The 18,683-nt window shown below is 45.4% G+C and overlaps 1 protein-coding gene across 1 annotated transcript in view; it reads left to right on the top strand.

The window, feature by feature from the left end:
- Positions 1 to 18,683, top strand: part of GDAP1L1 (ganglioside induced differentiation associated protein 1 like 1) — a 57,299-nt gene that overhangs the window by 16,087 nt on the left and 22,529 nt on the right. The window contains exon 3 of the mRNA XM_048498802.1: positions 14,124 to 14,297. Coding sequence (XP_048354759.1) covers positions 14,124 to 14,297 — 174 coding nt within the window. The remainder of the gene's footprint in view (positions 1 to 14,123; positions 14,298 to 18,683) is intronic.

The raw sequence follows: 18,683 nt of genomic DNA, 5'->3' as shown, positions 1-18,683 counted from the left end.
TCCTTATGTGAATAGAAAAGGAAAGCAGAGAAGAGTTTGTAAGCAGGGCTCCCAAGGAATTAAACAAGGATGTTGATTAATCAGTTTTAAAAGCAGAAGATGAATCAATGCAAATAACTTTGGGGTGCTGTGTGGTTTCCGGGCTGTTTGGCCGTGTTCTAGCAGCATTCTCTCCTGACGTTTCGCCTGTATCTGTGACTGGCATCTTCAGAGGATCTGATAGTGCCAGCCACAGATGCAGGCGAAACGTCAGGAGAGAATGCTGCTAGAACACGGCCAAACAGCCCGGAAACCACACAGCACCCCAGTGATTCCGGCCGTGAAAGCCTTCGGCAAATAACTTTGCTCAGTAACATCGATATAGGCATGGGTTATAAACTTGTTGACAAACAATGCAATCATTTTCTTTTGGGGGACAACTGTATAGCCATGGAGGTCTACTGTACCTCTGGGAGAACTTCAGGCCTTACCTGGATGTTGGCAACTCTAGCATTGCTCCACAAAAGTTGCCTGTGACGGTTTCCCAACTGCAACTACACTGTCTAACTGCAGGTCTGGAAAGCAGTCATATTATGTGCATTTGCTCCACTGTGGGAACTCCTTCATGTACAATTTCTCTACAAAGGTAAGGGGAAATGTCACCAAGCAGTTTTCTCCCTGTGGAATGTGCTTAGGTGTCAAACTCGTGGCCCTCCAGATGTTATGGACTATAGTTCCCATCATCCCCTGCCAGCATGGGGATCTGCCAGCATGGGGTCTAGGGTATATATACTCTACTTGATTTACTACCATCAGATCCTCTTAAGATGCCAACCCCAGATGCAGTCGAAACGTCAGGAGAAAATGCTACAAGAACATGGCCACAAAGCCCGGAAACCACACAACACCCCAATGAATCCAGCTGTCTTGGACAATAGTTTTCTCCCTGTTTAAGGCAGAAGGGCCTTATTCCATCTAGAATGTGATTCATTTCTCATGTTGACTCAGAGGCCAGTGTTTACATGGGAATTATGTACCTTGTTTTGTGTTAGAATCTTCTCCCTGCAGCCTTCTTCCCCGGTTCTGTTTCCAAAGCCTGCCAAGCGGAGAAATTTCAAAGGCTAAGAATGGATATTTCAATGGGGGCTTTGCAGCCGTTGTCACAAATCCCGTCATCTTGTGCAAGCAGATGCTTAAAGAATGGCCCTAAAATAGATCCAGAGAAAAAAAGGGAGTCTTGGCAGCAATGCCGCATTCCTGGTTGCTTAAGCTCCCACTTTCAAATGAGCTCCCCTCCCCACTTCTGACTGCATTCAGCAGATTTCAGCAGGGCAAGGAAATGTTGCCAGCAGAATTTGAGACTTTGGTTTCGCTAATTGCGCTGGCCTTTGCTGAATCCCTAAAAGATGTAACCCAAGATCCAGTTCTGGACACATTTATCTGGGAGCAAGGGTAAAAACAGACATCACACATTTCAGAACAGTGGGGCAAGTTCAGCAGCACTTCCCCATCGATGTTCTAAGTATACTCTTGTTCTTCAAGAGTATAACTCCCTCAAGATCAAACTCCTTAAGGAAAAAAAACCAGTGTATTGTCAAAAGTTTTCATGGCTGGAATCAACTGACTGTTGTGGGTTTTTCTGGGCTGTGTGGCTGCAAAAACTACCAGACCCCCTCCCCCACAAAAACAGTTATGCAAGCTTTGATTGTGTATTCTTGTATGGCAGGGGGTTGGACTTGATGGCCCTTGTGGTCTTTTCCAATTCTATGATTCTAAGTTAAGGTGACCAGATGGTCACCTTTGTAAACCAAGACGGATGGGTGGGTAGGCGGGTGGCCGAACGCGTGCGCGCGCAGCCACAGGAGCGCACTGCCTTCTGGGGTGCTCCCGTTTCCCGCCCTGTCACAGGGCGGGAAATAGGCAGTGCTCCTGCGGCCACGTGCGCGGGAGGCTGCCGCACTGCCTTGCACCCCAGAAGGCAGTGCGGCAGCCTTCCAAAAATCGGGACACTTGAAAAAACCTGCGGGACGTGGGACAAATTGTTTTAAGGCGGGACTGTCCCACCAAAAGCGGGATGTCTGGTCAGCCTATTCTAAGTTCTCCACCAAAGACAGCTGTGCATGGTGCCAGTAAGCAGTTTGGCACTCGTGAGAACTCCAAGAAACCTTCCCCAACTCTTTACTCAAGAATTTCTTTTCTTACTGATAAGGATAACATCCAGTGTGGTGTAGTGGTTAGAGTGTTGGGCAAAGACTTGTGAGACCCAGATTCAAATCCTTGCTTCATCATGGAAGGTTATTAGATAACCATAATGCAGCTATTCTCCCTCAGACTAATCTAATTCACAAGATAATTTCAGAGGACAACCATATTGGTCTGCAGCAGAAGAGTTAGATTCAAACCTAGTAGCACTTAAAGACCTACAAAATTTTCAGGCAGATATGGATGTTGGCCTGAAGCAGCTAAAAAAAAACCTGTTGAGTACAGAGACACACCGTTAGAAAGAACCAAGTTTTATTCCCAGTACAAGCTTTCCTGTGCTTGCACTCTTCTTCAGATACACTTCAGATACACTTGATGGGGAGGGGGCTTGGCAGCTGAAGGTGGCCCCTTTAAGGCAGATTCCACATGGGCCAAAAACAGCAGTGTGAAAACCCTTCTACACTGTTTTAAACCATTTTACACCGTTTTCACACTGCTGATTTGGGCCCATGCAGAATCCGCTTAAGTGGCACCCAAGGACCATGCCCTGGATGCCCCACCCTACATACATCTCTAGTATCAAATTTCTCATATGAAGGTATCTTAAAGGTAAATCACCAGCACTTTGAGAATTTTTTTCCTGGACCAAACTCATATTAGCATATTTATTCATATGTACAAAATTGATGTCACATTTTTTTTCCTGCCATTTTGAGAAAGTATCAGAAATTGTACGGGTCCCCTGACTGACTCTTGAGTTAGCTAGCAGGAATTATAACACTGGCTAGGTAGTGATTCCGGGCAGCAAAGTCCAGCTTGGCTGCAGCATCCAATTAAAGTGGAGAGGTCCAGGTTCTGATGACCACTCTGATGTGAACGTGGTTGGGAGATTTGGGGCCAGTGCGGTTGGTATGTGAGGTGAAACTGGAGAAAAAGGAAGTATTGGAACGTAATTTAAATTGTTGTGTAGCGGGAAATAAACATATTGTATGAACATAGAACAGTGGTGGCGAACCTTCGGCCCTCCAGATGTTATGGACTACAATTCCCATCAGCCCCTGCCAATTGGCCATGCTGGCAGGGGCTGATGGAAATTGTAGTCCATAACATCTGGAGTGCCGAAGGTTCACCACCACGGACATAGAACATGTAGAAGCTGAATAATGGAGGGAAATGGTAGGATGTCTTGAAAACGGAAAATATGAACTCTTAGCATGTGAGGTCTGGGAGGGAAACTGGCATGGTGTAGCCCAACAAGAGAGTGACTGTAACGTGCTTAATGGAATGTGGAAAATTAGTCATTAAAATGGGGCTCTATTGGCCTACAGAAACATTTTGTGTTTTCCTAGTTCCAGTTCCCGTGCCTTAGTATTATACATCTCAAATTGATTCTGAACCCCTTCCCTCATTTCTTATATGCTGCTACACTAGTTGCTAGTTGCTCTGTTGAATTCTCAGAACTCCGAAAAGTAATCAGAATATGCAAGTCAAACAAAGACTGTATTCTAATCATGAAGTTTGTGCATTCCCATGGAAGAATCTGGGACATTAACATTTTGTTTATTGGCAACAAAGGCTGAGCCCTAGAATCAATTTTTGGGTTTTCTCTTCCATCTGGTGGATGCAGAGAGGGTTTTCCATAGACTTGCTTTAGTAGCCGGTTGGGGGTGAGGGCATGTAAAAGATCATTTGTAGTCATGTGCCCAATTTCATCAGCTCTTAGAAGCTAAGCAGGGTTGGTACTTGAATGGGGAAAAGGTTGGTACAAATGAAGTAGTAGTAGTAGTAATTAGGACTACTCAACTAGTCAGCTCAAGATCTAAGCAGGTCTCTCGACTCTGCAGTCCAAGTCTGGCAGGGCAACCACAGACTACACCCTGCCAAGTCTTCCAAAATGGTGAGTGAACCAGCTCTAGGAGAGCTAGGAAGAGTTACTAACATCATGATATGTTTGAAAGGGCAACCCCTGGCGTGAGGGGTTGCAGCATTGTCTCGACAAATGATAGGAGGATATGATTTCATTTCCAGGTGATGTTGTTTCCTCTAGTAATTATGGGGAGCAGGAGGATTGTGATGGATTATAAAGGGTGTCTCCTACCATGGCTACCCCCCTTCCCCACAACTGAGTAGGCCATGGATATCTGCTTTATAAATAGATCTATGATAGCAGAACAATGGTTAAAATCTTACTTGAAATGATGGGACATAATCTGTTTATCGACTGCAATTACACCATTAGCTCTTTTTAAAAGGCTCAATGAAATCTCAAGGCAGGAACTTAACTGGCAATTTATTAACTGCAACAATAATTCTGGCTAAAAACAGGAAGACTGTATATCTAGTGAGTGATATGGATTGGAGAAAATAGCCGTGGGGCATTATGCATATGATGTGAACAAGCTGGTCCAATTCATTCAAAACCAGGAAAGAAAGATACTGCACTTAAAAAAGGCCACTTGGAGAAATTATTCCAGTTGATTCAGTACTGGAAGATGTTGCAGAACACCCTGTTGTCCTATTAACTTTTAGAGACCTGGAAAGGATGGCTAAAATCAGAACCATGACAATTGCAGCAAATCATACTAGCAACATTGTGAGGAGGTCATAAGCTAGGAGTCTCCTCTGGTTCTACATCACCCTCCAGAGTTCTGCTCCATTTCCCCTCTTTCTGGTTCGCTTCCTGGCTGGCATATCTTAGCTATCAGAGACCATCCATTTCTACTTAGCCCTTTCTCTGAACTCCCTTTTAAGTGCTCCAAGCTATCATGACATAGGCCCAGAGCTGTCCCCCAATTCACTAAAGCAAGCAACATCATCTGGGAAATCCCTGAGAGCTAGAACACTTGCAAATGAGGACATCCCCAACACTCTCCCAGGGCAACTATATTCAGACTGGCCTGATTAGAAATGATTGTGCCTTCTATTTCCCTCCCCTCACCAGATGGGTGGGAGCAGCCTCTTTGGCCCTAAGGCAGGGCCAGGGGTCTCTGCTGACTCCATGCTTGTCCCCAATGGCGTAGCGCCCACAGGGCAGGGCAGGGCAGGGCAGAGTGGGGGGCAACACCCCGGTTGGAGCCACGGCAGAGGTGTGGCCAAGTTGTGGTAGGGGCATTCCAGGGGTTCTGGGGCCAGGGTGGGTGGTGCCACAGCAGGGGCGTGTGCGTGCCTCAGGGGCAGTTTCCCCTCACTTCACCTCTGCTTGTCCCTCAAATCCAATCTCTCTGGAGTAGATTCTTGTTACCCCACTACACAGAGGCCCCTTCCACACAGGCCAATAAAGATAGGGTACCAATGGAAAAAAAACATTTTTGGGGAATTTCGCACAGTTTCCGAACCTAATGCGAGTCTGCCCTGCGCTCCCCACCCCACCCCACCCCCGCGCATGGGTTTTACCAGAATTGTGCTATCCGGAGGACTTTTTTAAAAGCCCAGGTTGCAGCTGCTGGGCAGCTGGGCAGGAGGCGCGTTCTGCGGCTGCGTGTCCCATTTGTCATTTCTGTTCCGCCTTGTACCTGTGTAGCTATGCAGGGGAACAGGGTCATCAGGTGAGGTAGCATGGCTGTGGGGGTCCCGTCATGCGTGCCTGTGTGGCTCTGTTCGCTGCCTGCACAGAGGCATGTGAATGTAAAAATAGAAGAGTGGGTTACTTTGTCCCGACCTCAACCTGCTTGGCCTGTGCTGTGCGGTTGGGGGAGGTAAGCCCCAGCCGACCACTCAAGTCTTGGAGAGGGGAGGTGGACTCCAGACAGACATTTGAAAAGGTGTCCCCAAATATGCTGCTGAAGACAAATGCAGGCAAAAGCAATACTATGATTGGCCAGTGTTATATATTAGAAAATGGAGACCGTCTCTGGTAGATGGAAAGAACAAACCTAAGTTGATCTACTCAGAAGCCTACTCAAGTCAATTCAATGTGGCTTATTCCCAGAAAAGCATTCATAGGATGGCACTGAGAGAAGCAGAAGAAGCAGAAGAAGAGTTTGGATTTATATCCCCCCTTTCTCCCCTGCAGGAGACTCAAAGGGGCTTACAATCTCCTTGCCCTTCCCCCCTCACAACAAACACCCTGTGAGGTGGGTGGGGCTGAGAGAGCTCCAAGAAGCTGTGACTAGCCCAAGGTCACCCAGCTGGCGTGTGTGGGAGTGTACAGGCTAATCTGAATTCCCCAGATAAGCCGCCCTCCACAGCTCGGGCGGCAGAGCTGGGAATCAAACCCGGTTCCTACAGATTAGATACACGAGCTCTTAACCTCCTATGCCACTGCTGCTCAATTCTTCCTACTGTTATCCTGTTCTAAGCACTCCACCCTAACAAGGATCTAGAAAGATTGGAACAGGAGAACATCAAAGATGGTTAAGGTGGACTTAAAAACAAGTCTAATGAGAAAGGGTTGAAGGAACTGGGTATGCAGAGTATACGTATCCTTGAGAAATGAAGGCTGTGGTGAGGATGTGATTGCACTCCTCCAATATGCAAAAGGCTGTCATTATTGAAGAGGGCAAAGAACTGTTCTCTGAAGCTCCTGAGGACAAGGCCAGACCTAAGAAGCCAGGAGGATATATTAATTGATTTAAAATATTTAGATGCCCGCCTTTTGCCTGAGCATCTCAAAAACCAAGATAGGTAACAACCATGTAAAAATAGTTTTCTACAACAGATGCAAATCGTTTAAAACCAATCTGAAGTCGCTTTATGCCACCCACTCATATGCATTCCTCCTCTGCCCTGGCTCCAGGAGCTCTCTGGAGCATATGTTAAAGGAAGACAAATTTTCAGTGAGCATTAAAAGAAACTTCCCGATGGCAAGAGCAATTTGACAGTGCATCCAATTACTTAGAGAATGCTGGTCACCCTCACTGGAGGTCTTCAAGCGTGCCATCAGCTAAGAATGCTCTAGCTTTGGAGTTTCTGCTTTGAACAATGGATTGAACTAGATGGCCTAAGATGGAGGTAAGTTTGTCACACGGAAGTGACTAGGCACTCTCCAAGCAATTAGATCACCCCCTTTCCTTGAGTGCTGCTTCTGCTTCTTTTTTAAGCTTATACAGCAGCTTCTCTACACTTCTGTACAGAAGAGGAAAAGGAAGAGAGGAAAGCACACACCTTTGCCTTGGATGGGAAAATTACAAAACCAGCAGCCTGTCCCATCTGCCTCTCCTGCTACTCTGTGCTCCTTTGTTCTGTCTGAATAAGGAAGGAGTGGTTTTTTACTCATCTTTTCCCCACTTTGTCATAGCTGGTAACTGTATATTTTATTCAGAATTGTATATAAGTTACAATTTGGGGGATGATTTGCTTTGAGCAAATGGAAGAAGAAATGTTTTCTATAGAGCAGTGATGGTCAACCTTTTTGAGACCGAGTGACCAAATTGCAACCCAAAACCCACTTATTTATCGCAAAGTGCCAACACGGCAATTTAACCTGAATACTGAGGTTTTAGTTTAGAAAAAACGGTTGCCTCCGAGGTGTCCGTTACTCGGGAGTAAGCTTGGCGGTAGTCGGTGACTTTGCTTTGAAGCAACTGTGCAACTCTTCAAACAGGTGCATCATGACCCTAGGAGGGTTTACTCAGAAGCAAGCCCCATTGCCAGCAACCAAGCTTACTCCCAGGTAAAGGATCGCTCTTAGTTCTTCACATGAAAATCAGTGGGGTTTAACAGTACTTAACACGGTTACCTACACTGCTTCCCCAAAACTAGGACTTAGGTTTAATGCTAATAATCGAGCCCAACGGCCCAGGCCAGCCTAGATGTGTGTGGGGGGTGGGGGGGGTGGGAATTTCCCCCTTACATGATGAACTCTGTGCGCGCGCGCCCACTGAGAGGGCTCTGAGTGCCACCTCTGGCACCCGTGCCATAGGTTCGCCACCACTGCTATAGAGATTTGCTCTGAAATGCCCTTTTGTGACCAGCTCTTCCTATCAAACCACCATTTTGTGACTGGTAGTTCCCAAGACACTTGAAAAAAAATAACCAGCTCTTAGAAACAAGAAATCTGCTTTTGTACAAAAGGCTAGAAAAACTAAAAACAGCATACTGTGATGTCAATTACTGGCATTTCCCTAGGTCTAGCAGAGCCAGAGATGAGGCAGCCCATATTCTGTTGGGGTGCCAGACTGTAGCAGGCATTATATTTAGTACCCTGGAATATCCCCGGCTTACTTTTTTCTACCATTGGGGAAGCAGCAGTGATATACCTGCTTTCTCCCCTGCAATTTCTCTGAAATTTATTTCCCCTTTCCTCCAAACAATCCTAGGACCAATTTAGGCATAATGCAAAGTCATAGTTTAATTAAGCTATTATTAGATGATTGATTGTTGGGACACAGGCAGAGGTGGGATCCAGCAGGTTCTCACAGGTTCCCGAGAGTAGGTTACTAATTATTTGTGTGTGCCGAGAGGGGGTTACTAATTGGTGATTTTGCCACGTGATTTTTGCCTTAGTTATGCTCCTCCTCTCAGCAGTAGCGCGCAGAACTTGAAGCAGTCTAGCAGGAGGTGCACCGGCGTGTGTGTCAGCCTGTGCCTGCGTGCATTCGTTTCCCGCCCAAGGACCAGCGCAGCTGCTGCATCCTTGCCACAGCCCTGCCCAGGAATGCCCCACCCCCGGAATGCCCAGCCACGCCCCGTCGTGCCCCACCATGCCCCCGTCGTGCCCCGCCCAGCCCCATTGGCACTACGCCACAGTTTGAATCCCACCACCATGGGAACCTGTTACTAAAATTTTTGGATCCCACCACTGGACACAGGCTACTATGCCAGCTATAGTTAGGAGCCATCAAACCAAGGTCTGAAGCCAGGCTCTCTAGCCAGTTATTGAGAATGGCCACATGTGCCACAAAGTCCTGCCGTTCCCATCTCTTCCCTATAACACCAAGTGCATCATGACAAGACAACTGGGAATGGGACAGAGAAAATGGCCGTCACTGGCAATCTACCAGAATATTGCTAGTAACATCATTTCAGAATTGGTAGCTGAGATAGCATTGCCCTTTCCATATCTTATTCAGTGGGTTTACACACCACCAGTCAAAGTGCAGGACACTTACTAGTAAGAAACACTGACCAGTGCTTATGGAATGATTATGTGAATATTCCTTTATTTTTAGATTAAGTACCAGACTGCAGTTATGAACATTATACTCTACCAAACACAGTGGTGACACAAATACTTCTGAGTCATGCTAACAAATTTGTCCAATGCTGATAAAAAGCACCCTATAGGACTCATAAAGATGAATGTTCCTATAAAAGGTGGCCCAGATATTCTGAAGAAAAATATGGTTTCTCTTATTCAAGCATCATCCCCTCTTAGCTTTTAGAAGTATCAAAAGATGGATGCACGCAATCAAAAGATGGATACATGCTGTCACCCCGGTGGAATGGGTTAGGAGGAAATAAGGCTAGCAATATGAAGACTCTCAAATGTTGAAATGGACTGAGTGAATGTGGGTGTAAATAATACATGCTCATATCTGAGAAGCAAAATCGTGCCAGCTCTAAGCAGTAGGAACTGAACTCTGGAGGTCTGGGGTATCAGCAAATGAACTGAATGCTGAATCTGGACATTGGAGGCCTGAACTCAGACTAGATTTGAAACAAAACATACCAGATTAAATGAGCAACCATGAATCATGTAATTCATACAGACACTTTCAAGTCTTAAATTATTAGGTTTGTGTCCAGGAAATGCTACTTTGGTTACAAAAGATGAGATTCTCTCACAGTGTCAGACTTCTTTTCTACGTTTTCTGGTCTTTAAAATCATATTTGGTGGTGTGAGGTGCTGCCTAGTCACAGCTGACTAATGGCAACCTTCTGGGGTTTTCAAGGAAAGACACATTTGGAGGTGGTTTGGCATTGTCTTTCTCTGTGAGGGCTGAGAGAGTTCTGAGAGAACTGTGACTAGCCCAAGGTCACCCAGTAGACTTAATGCAGAGAAGTGGGGAATCCAATCTAGCTCTCCAGATTAGAGTCCACCACTCTTAACCCCAACAGCCACACTAGTTTCAAAATTATAATTAGTACTGCACAAATCTGAGTTTAAAAAGGTCTACATTCAAATGTTAGGAATGTGGAATGGTATATATAGGAGGTTAAGAGCTCGTGTATCTAATCTGGAGGAACCGGGTTTGATTCCCAGCTCTGCCGCCTGAGCTGTGGAGGCTTATCTGGGGAATTCAGATTAGCCTGCGCACTTCCACACACGCCAGCTGGGTGACCTTGGGCTAGTCACAGCTTCTCGGGGCTCTCTCAGCCCCACCCACCTCACAGGGTGTTTGTTGTAAGGGGGGAAGGGCAAGGAGATTGTAAGCCCCTTTGAGTCTCCTGCAGGAGAGAAAGGGGGGATATAAATCCAAACTCATCTTCTTCTTCTTCTTGGATCTTGGAAGCTAAGCAGGCTCGGTACTTGGATAGGAGATCACCAAGGAAGACTTTGCAGAGAGAGGCAAGGTCAAACCACCTCTGCTTAATTTCTTGCCTTGAAAATCCTTTAGGGTCATCATAAGTTGGCTGCAACTTGACAGAAGTTTACACATATATGCAGTCAAATATTTTTTTAAAAAAAAACACACACAGGTAATTGCAGGTAGATCCTGTGCTTGTTGAATAAAAATGTTCTAACTTTCACTTTGATGTAGCCTGCTGTTCACCTTGGAATTCTGCTGGGGGGAAGTCATAGTGTGGGAGGGGGCTGGCCATGGTCCAATCCAGTGACAGTGAGGACTCCTTGGAGGAGGAGGTCCACAGCTGGAAGCAGATGACCAGCAGGGAGATCAGGCATGCCCAGAGGTACAGCCAGCAGCTCAGGGGCATCTCCAACACCTGACTGAGGCTGCCAGAACAGACCAGCTACCTGGCCACTGTTCTACCTGGCCCCCCCGCCCCCGGAACCCTGTAGAAAGAATTTGAGGGCAGAACTGCAGGTGCAGAGATGCAGTGCTGCTTGGCTACTCAGGCTGTCAGTGGAGATGAGTCTTCACAGGATGATTCCTGAGAGGCTGCCTGCATGCTGAGTTCTTTGTCAGTGGGTTGTAAAGTCTTCTAGAAAGAAGTGTTGGGCACATATGCAACCCTCCTGATTGATTCCTGGCACTTTGACCCTTGGACTGTATTACCAGCTTCTCTGGCTTCCTTGGCCTGGATTGTTCAACTACGCTTATGGAATTCCCTCCAGACTGTTGCTGGAGAGCTAAGCGAAAGATGCTGCAACATGAGACCAGTAGTTGGCAGGCAGCCAGAACAGGGCTGCTGGGAAGAGAGAGAACCGGAAGAAGTCTCATACAGGCAGAAGGATCTAAGAGTCATCTCACTATCTTATGTTTCTAGATCATGTACAAATTTTCTCAGCACTAAAATCCATGAACAGGTATAGATTCCATGGGTTGCTTTGAGCACAGTTTTTGTATGTTAGCCTTAATTCACTGGAAATAACAGTCCCCTCATAGGTACAGCGGAACCTCGGTTTTCATTGCCTTCGGTTTTCATCGGTTTCGGTTTTCATCGATTTTTTTCAGTGAAAATTTTGTCTCGGTTTTCATCGATTTGCCTCTGTTTTCATTGATTTGCAGTAAGGTGCAGGGGTTTGTGCAGAAAAATCACCCAGACAAAGCTGTTGCAGGACGTGTCTGCAACTTGTTTAATGACAATGTTTTGCCCCATTTCAGACAAATCTTAGAGAGGCGTCAGAAACAGACCTCTTTGGACAGCTTTCTGGTGCGACATTGGTTCACTGACTGTGAAGCTGGTCCTAGTGTTATTGTTTGTTACTGTTTTCAGCATTAAACACTAGGTTTATTCACCAAAAAATGTGTTTTTGGTATGTTTTTTGGATTGCCTAGAACCGATTAATTGGATTTACATTGATTCCTATGGAAAAGTTTGCCTTGGTTTTCATCGGTTTCGGTTTTCATCGATTCTTTTTGGATGGATTACCAACGAAAACCGAGGTTCCACTGTAGTTAGGCGGAGGAATGGCATATACCCAAAGCGCTAAAAGTGCTAAGCAAACAATGATACAATTCCACTCCTGAATCTCTATTCTTGTGTGACTGGCAAAAGGGGCGTAAAAATTGAACCCTACATGAAAACAGGCCGTGATAACAAAACACTTATCTTTAGGATTTTCTCTACAACTGTTATTCAGAATGGGTTATGAATAGGCCAAAGAGGCTGGAAACAGCATGTGGCCGACACAGAGTGCCATCCGGCTCTAGCCACGTTTTATTGCTAGTGATTCCAATAGGTACATTACCTCTCTTACAATGTACCTAACTGAATTTGAAGTATCTAAATATTGGAGGGCTTTTACTCTGTCATGATGCAAAGCCTTCCCTTCAGCTGGTTCTAGTGGGTTTTCTGGGCTGTGTGGCCATGGTCTGGTGGATCTTGTTTCTAACATTTCACCTGCATCTGGGGCTGGCACCTTCAGAGGTGTATCACAGAGGGAAGTCTGTTACACACTGTGTCCACCACACAAGATCCATCATAGCACGGCCACACAGCCTGGAAAACCCACCAGAACCAGTTGAATTCAGCCATGAAAGCCGTTGACAATATCTTCCCTTCAGCTTTCTTGAAGACTGATACAAGAAGATGCCCTATCAGAAGAGACAATGTCCTTGTAAATCTGGACACATAGAAACAGTAGAACATGTGCTTTTCCAGTGTCAGTACAATACTATAAAAACACACTATGAGCTTTATCTAGCTGCTGCTATGTAGATTACCAGATCACACAGGACAATTTTATACTTCTATGCTGCTCACAGATAGCAATTCTGACACAACATTCAATGTTGCTAGGTTCTGTGCAGCAGCACTTGAAATACGCTGTAGGATGGTCTGTGCCATAAAATAGGCTTAGATTTGATAGTTATCGTTACAATACTCTATCTGTCAATTTCATTGTCCCCTTATGTCTATTCTTTTTTAGCTTTAAGCCTTTTGCTTTCTTTTAATTGTGCATGCTATACTTACCTTCTGCTTTATACTGGTTTATGACCGTAATAAAGGTGCTGATTCTATATGCCACCCTACCCATGCCACCCTACCTGCCCATGGCCATCAGATGCCAACTGAAATGTATGAGGTTGGATCCAACAAGGCATGAGTGGAAAGGAAATTGTATTTAGCACAGTCCTATTTCTGCAAGCAATTGTGTAAGGGCATTTCAATATTTTAAGGAAACAACAATGTGCGTGTGGAGCAATGAGAAGTACGACAGATGGTTGGGATGATTTTATGTAATTTGTTTTTGAAGGAAATAAATTATCAGAAGAAATACCTTGTGTAGGGGTATCAGTTCTCATGGATTTCCAGACTACAGAGATCAGTTTCCTTGGAAATGACACTTTCGGAAGGCGGATTCTATGGCATCGTGCCTTCGCTAAGCTCCCTCCTCCCTCCAGACTTCCCTCTCCCCTATTATTGTTGCCAGTGGACTATTAAGAGTGGCATAACACAATTGTTACATGTTATGATCATGTAGGCAGCAGTTGCAGAGCCCTTGCCAGTTTGTGATTCATCATTCTTGTCCCAAATGCCCAGCTCTGAAAAACATCTGAATCTTGAATGCAAAACACTAAGCGAATGCAGTTAATGACTCAGATCCCAGAGAAGATTTCCGCAGGTGAAAGGGGGTTTCTAGCCTCAGACCGTGGCTTTCTTCCCTCCTGCTCTAGCCTTGAATGCCCCCTAAAATGCTGCCCCTGGAGGATCCCTGGACCTCTAGGAATAGCAAGAGAATAGCACTGGAGGCCTCCAGTGGGAAGGAAGAATCAGGCAGAAATCCCCCATCCTTGGATAATTTCTCCTGGTTCCAGTCCAGTGTTTCTAATTTACATGGCCTGCAGAATTTGAATGACTGAAAAGAATGCGTAAAACATTTCTCATAATGAAAGGCATCTTTTATATTCATTTTTTTTCTTGTTGCATTTCAGAAAATGTTACCCAGCTAATCCCAGAAACGGGGAGTCTCCTTCATTCCAGAGTGATGCAATACAGAGAGCTGCTGGATTCCTTGCCCATGGATGCTTATACGCACGGATGCATCCTTCACCCAGAGCTCACCACAGACTCTATGATTCCAAAGTATGCTACAGCCGAGATCCGCAGTAAGTGGCTCTGAAAGCAAGGTTGACTAGGAGCAGATGGCTGTGTGACAATGTCACGGTCATGGAGGAAATTGGATCTTGCAAGTTCCCCTTCTTCCAATCCAAACAGAATGGACTGTTTGGCGTATGATCAACATGGGACATTATGATAACAGATAGGAATAAAAATGGCTGACCTCAGTAGCTGCCAAACTCTTAGATGATTTTCTGTACCTGGCACTATACATCACTTATTACAGGGATCCCCAATCTTTTTGAGCCTACAGATACATCTGGTATTTTGACAGCATGGGGGGAGGGGTGCTGCCACAAAATGGCAAGATGGCTGCCACAAAATGGCTGCTGCAAGAGGTGGAGCCAACCACAAAATGATTGTCAAAGATAAACTGCAGTGGGGCCCCTTCCTCACAGCACCGGGAGAGTGGGTTGCAGGCGGGATAAAATAACCCGTTCTCCTGTTGTCCCGTTCGCATGCCTCCATGCAGGTAGCGAACAGAGCCCGTGGAAGCAATGTGGACTGCAGTTGTGACTTCGCACAGAGGTGCATCTTTTAAAAAAACCCTCACCTCCCATGCTGTGTAGTTGCACAGGGAGGACCTTGAAAAACCACTTGTGAATGGCTGTAATCTGCGTTAAAACGAAAGAATCATAGATAGTGCAATTCTTGAAAAACCCAGGTTGCAGGGAAAAACATGGAGCGGACTCACATTAGGAGTGGGATCCATGCAAAATTCCCTTCCAGCACAGGTTTTATCCTGTGGTTAGCCCGGGTTTATTGACCCATGTGGAAAGGGCCTAACACAATACAGATCCGTGTACTGTGGTGGCTGCTGTCAAAGCAATATTTTAACAAATCTGCACAGCCGGTCAAATCCAGTAGTCAAACACAAGCCTTACCGAGCAAAAGCCCTACCTGTCTGCACCCACTTCCTAAAAACACTTTGCAGGCATCAAGTGATGTGAAAGACCTCTGTATATGAAGTTATCCTGAAATGGCAGCAGTAATAATGTGAACTTCGGCATCCGTACTGCACAGATGCAAGTACCTTAATTATTAATCAGTCTTATTCTAAAGGTCCTTTCACGTGAAGTTTAAAATGAATGTTCAACTAAGAAACTGACTTGAACCTAAAAGTTTCTTTAACAGCGGAACAGTTGTTGATTTGTTCTCAGTATAGACCCCCCCACTTCACCCCATGCTGTTTGGTAGAATCCCTTGGTCCTCAGGAGCAGAATTTCAGTGGGGAAGTGTGGCAGGGCAAGCAAGGAAGTCCTCTTCTGCAAGCTTTGCTCTGCTCAAGAGACTTCAGATTCAGCCTAGTAGGGATCCAATGCAATGCAAGTGGAGCTTTCCTCTTTACCACCTCCTGTAGCAGTCTTCTGGGCTCTTGTGGATCAGTGGGCCCTCAGAATCACCATGGCGATGGAAGTTGGGAGGGAATTGATGAATATTGCTCTCCCCCTCTTTCACAAGCAGAAGAGGAGTCCAAGCCTCTAATGGAGGAAATGATGTGTTCATCATGTACAACGATAATAATTTGCCCACATCTTTTGCATGTTGTTTATTGAGAACTACCATGGTGTAGTGTCAGACTTGGATCTGAAAGATCTAAGTTCAAATCCCCACTCCACCATTGGAAGTTTGCTGGGTAATCTTGGACCAATGACATATTTTTAGATTGACCCACCTGATGGGGTTGTTCTGAGGATAAAATGGAGGGGAGCAGAAGAACGTAAGCCACTTTGGAACCACCCTAGGGAGAGCCCTCCGGGGGTAGGGCGGTATACAAAACCCATAAACAAACAAACAAATAAATAAATGCAGGTTATAAATGAAGTACATAAATATGAACATGCTACAGGAAGCACCAATTGACTGGTTTCTGCAACCCATACTCGGTTCTGTACTTTATCTACAACATATACTTGGCCCTGTACTTTTCGTAACAATTGTATTTGTCATAGGTGTGCCAGTGGTTCAAATTCCCACACTGTGCATGGAACGTCAGGGTTTCCAGGTGCATCTCCACATGTGTTTGAAAGCATCAGTCTGCCATTCCCTGTCTGCATATTTGACACTAGTGGAAATGTAACCTCAGCTTGTGAGTTCTGTGGGGCAGTACTTGGAATGAGTTGCAACAACAATTTTTAAACAACAATATGGTTTACTTCTCTTTACAATTAACATTAAACATCAACATTTAACGTTACAATTCAAGGTCCTGTTCAGGTTGCATTTCAAGTCCTTCTATTTACAGTCTACTGATATTGCCAAGTCCAATTTCTTCTTGCAAGTTGGCTGGCTCCTGAAGACTCCAAGGGCTTGATGAACAGGTTGCAACATGATGAAGGTTTCCAGGAGAACTCTCACCCATTACAACCACAAAAGAAAACCCTGAAACAATAAACTCCAACATTTACAACACAGCAAAACAACAACTACCTTCCCAGTAGCTCCCAACAATATTGAAATTACCTTAACAAGGTGTTAAGGGCTTATAGAAATCAAGGTCCGAGTCTGGTAGCCTTGCTTCTTCTGCAAAAGAGCTCTTGCAGCCTCTCTGCTGCTCCGAGTCTCCACCCCCTTACTGGGTCAACCCATTCTGGGCCAACCCATTCTGGGCATAGGGGTTACAGAAACACTACTGTAATGTCAGAGTACCTCTAGCAAACATGAGTTGCTCCTAATTGACACATGTACATTGGTGAGCACAAGAAGCAAAGATGTGCATACTGGAAATTAGCCTTGTGGGATTCAGCACTAAGCCTTGCCCAGTTTTGTATTACACTATTCACCTTCTGCCTCAGACATCCAGCCATTTAAGAGGCATGTTTATGAGTGCCTGCACTTCTTGTAATTAATTAGAGACAAATTTCAGCTTGAGGAATCCAGATTTGAAACGACCAAAGTGGTAAAAAAAATTGGCAGGAAAACAAAAAATGGAACCACAGTCCTGGAGGGAGAACTCGAAAATAACAGCTTGCCTAGCTATGATACAGAAGAGCAAGGGCATACTTAATCCTGAGATCAGTGCATTTTGAGTGTAGCTGAAGAGTTATAGCTCAGTCTTACACAAACACAGGAAGCTGCCTTATACTGAGCCAGACCACTGGTCTATCAATGTAAGTGTTGACAATTAGCATTTCAGATACAGGACATTCATGTTATATAATACCTGATGATCTTTTTTCATGGAGCCCCTTCCATTCCCACATTTACCTCTTTCTGAGGTAGGGATGCCAGCAGAAGTGTAGTTCCAAGCGGGCGGGAGGGGGGGGGGGTGCACGACGCACAGGGGGCGTTCCAGGGCATGGCAGGGGCGGAGGATGCTCCACTGTACTGGGCACTTTCCCCCCTCGCTCCGTCCTTGGATACCTTCAAGTGGTACCTGGGGATCACCTGAAATTATAGCTCATTTCCAGACTACAGAGATCAGTTCCCCTGGAGAAAATGGATGGTCTAGACTAGAGGATGGACTTTATGGTCTTGTATCCCACTGGGGCCCTGACCTCCTTGTGCTCTATCCCCAAATCTCCCGGAGTTTCCCAGCTTGGAACTGGTAACTCTCCCCCTTTATTCCCAGCCAGGCCCTGGCTGCCATAGGAGATGGAACCAGACACAAAATGCTGCCACAGCTTACTTTCAGGGACACAGTCAAGATTCTTGAGCTGTGGTGGCAGCTGCTGCCAAAGCAACACTTTAAAAAAAATCTGTAAATCAGACCTTTCATGGCCAATCAGAAGTTTGCTGGGCAAAATTCCCACCCGACCCCACCCACATTCTAAAAGCACTTGGGGGGGGGGGGATCCTGGAAAGATGTCAGCAGCCACCGTGGCAGCCATGGGCGTCATGTTGGGGACCCCCTGGGTTAGAGTTGAAGAGGTTTTAACCCCAAGAAAAGGGTTTTTTTAACCTCTTTTATTAACATACTAAAAGCATGTAAGGCAAGAACTGTGACTGATGAGCAGCTGATAGCAATGTCACCAAAATCCCTGATTTATTCAGAATACATTTGCATCACAGAGTAAAAATCTGCAGTGTATAAAGTTATGAATGCAGCATTTCTAATTTTCAGATGTTAAGTGACCTCTTATGAAGTGAGCTCTGACTCACAAAGCATTTCCGATGATATATTTTATTAGTCTCTCAGGTGCCGCTGAACTGTTTTAAGTATGCCAATTAAAATGTAACCCTGTCTGAGAACACATAAAACCCTATGAGCAAAGGATGAACACACGATAAAGATGCTTTATACCAAGACAGGGCATTTGCCTAGTTAGCTCAGTGCTGCCTGCTCTGAATGGAAGTGTTTTTCTAGGGTCCAGAGAAAGGTCTTTCTCAGCACCCGTAATGCTTTAGAAGTCTTTTTCACAATTATTCACTGT

The sequence above is a fragment of the Sphaerodactylus townsendi genome, linkage group LG05 (genome assembly GCF_021028975.2).
Source record: "Sphaerodactylus townsendi isolate TG3544 linkage group LG05, MPM_Stown_v2.3, whole genome shotgun sequence".
Lineage (NCBI taxonomy): Eukaryota > Metazoa > Chordata > Lepidosauria > Squamata > Sphaerodactylidae > Sphaerodactylus > Sphaerodactylus townsendi.
Note: the sequence above shows the minus strand (reverse complement) of the source record. Positions and strands in the feature narration are given on the sequence as shown.